General features: G+C 33.6%; 1 protein-coding gene across 2 annotated transcripts in view; it reads right to left on the reverse strand.

Annotated features, from left to right (window-relative positions):
* ECI2 (enoyl-CoA delta isomerase 2) overlaps positions 1–1803 on the reverse strand; it is a 26528-nt gene that overhangs the window by 2441 nt on the left and 22284 nt on the right. For both annotated transcript variants that reach the window (XM_006766420.2, XM_015565714.1), the window contains one exon: positions 58–147. In XM_006766420.2, the coding sequence (XP_006766483.1) occupies positions 58–147 (90 nt within the window). The remainder of the gene's footprint in view (positions 1–57; positions 148–1803) is intronic.

A 1803-nucleotide genomic window follows, 5' to 3' on the forward strand; every position in this document is an offset into this window, starting at 1 on the left:
TTACTTTTGGAAAAGAGATGTCATTAAAATTTATCTTTAAGGTTTTTCAAAGGTTACCTTGGCTGGGCCCATTATCTTCGGAAAAGTGTAAGAGGCGCATCCTTCTGGACTTAGGCCTAGATGACTAAAAGGAGTATGAAATGTTGCCTATTTGGAGAAAAAAATTACAAAGAAATAATTTTTGTATGTGAAATAATTTTTTAAAAAATGATTATTTATCTATACCCTCACATTACTTAGTTGAAAACTTTTTAAAAGTTAGTATTGTGGTATTATACACACACACACTTCATTCTTTTAATGTATGCAGTTTGATAACTTTTAACAAATGTATAGTTATGTAACCACCACCCTAATAAGATACAGAATATTTCCATCACCCCCAATCATCCCCTGTGTCCCTCGCAGCCATCCATTCCTCTCAGCTCCAAAAAACTGCTGATCTGCTTTCTGGTCCTAAAATTTTGACTTTTCTAGAAATTTACATGTAAACTAGTGGCCCAGTGCATGGATTCGTGCACATTGAAAGGAAATTAATTAGAAGAAATACTTTAATATTTAATTGGGCTCCCTCCTCTCTGGTTCTGGGTGCATCACCCAAGAACCACCACTGCCAAGTTACCGCAGCTCGGCAGCTCCTGCGTTGAGTGTCTGTCCCCTGGTGGTCAGTGTGCATCATACCTACTGGATGGTCGGACAGTCACTTAGCTTTTTATATATATAGATGAAATAATATACTGTGTAGCATTTTGTCCTTTTGTAGGCTCTTGTCCTTAGCATGTGGCTTTTGAGAGTCCTGTGTTGTTGTATGTATTACTAGTTTGTCCACTGCATGGATGTGTCATTATTTATCTATCAGTTGAAGCCATTGGTGTAATTTACAGTATTTTGGCTATTATAAATAAGGTTGTTATGAACACTTGTGTACAAGTCTCTGCAGGAACATGTTTTCAATTCTCATGGAGTGGAATTGCTGGGTTGTGTGGTAAATGTATGGTTTAACTTTATAAGAAGATACTAAATTATTTTCTGAAGTGGTGCATCATTTAACATTCCCTCTAGCAGTGTATGAGTTCTAATTGCTCTATATCCTCCATATCCTTGCAAAACCTTGTTATTATTAGTCTTTTTAACTTTAACCATTCTAGTAGGTATGTAGTGGTATCTTGCTGTGGTTTCAATTTACATTTCCCTAATGATTAATAATGTTGTGCATCTTTTCATGCACTTACTAGTCATTTTTATATCTTCCTCAGTGGAGTAGCTATTACAAGTACTTTTCCCACTATTTTTAAATTAGATTATTTTTTATTATTGAGTTGTAAGAGTTCTTTATATACTCTGGTTACAAGTCATTTTCATAATGGTGTCTTTTTCATATTTTATTAAGTCATTTATACTTTATTTTCTGTGAGCTATTTGTGCCTTAATCGCAAATTTTTATATTAAGTTGGTGACCTATCACTCTTTAGATGTATTTTTAAAATATATTAGAGAGATTAGCCTTTATTATGTGAGTGGAAAAACTATTTTCCCAATCTGTCATTTGTCTCAATTTCATCCCAGAGGTTTTTTGATTTGCTTTAAACACTAGGAACAATTTCAATGTTCGTTATTTAAAATAGGTCATTTTTAGTGTTTTTTTTTATATTTCAGAAATATTTCTGTGGTTTTTTGTTTTTTTTACTTTTTTTAAATATATTTTTTATTGATTAAAGAGAGGAAAGGAGAGGGACAGAGAGAGAGAAACATCAATGATGAGAGAGAACCATTGATCGGAACCCGCAACCTGGGCATGTGCCC

The sequence above is a fragment of the Myotis davidii genome, unplaced genomic scaffold (assembly GCF_000327345.1).
Source record: "Myotis davidii unplaced genomic scaffold, ASM32734v1 scaffold540, whole genome shotgun sequence".
Taxonomy (NCBI): Eukaryota; Metazoa; Chordata; class Mammalia; order Chiroptera; family Vespertilionidae; genus Myotis; species Myotis davidii.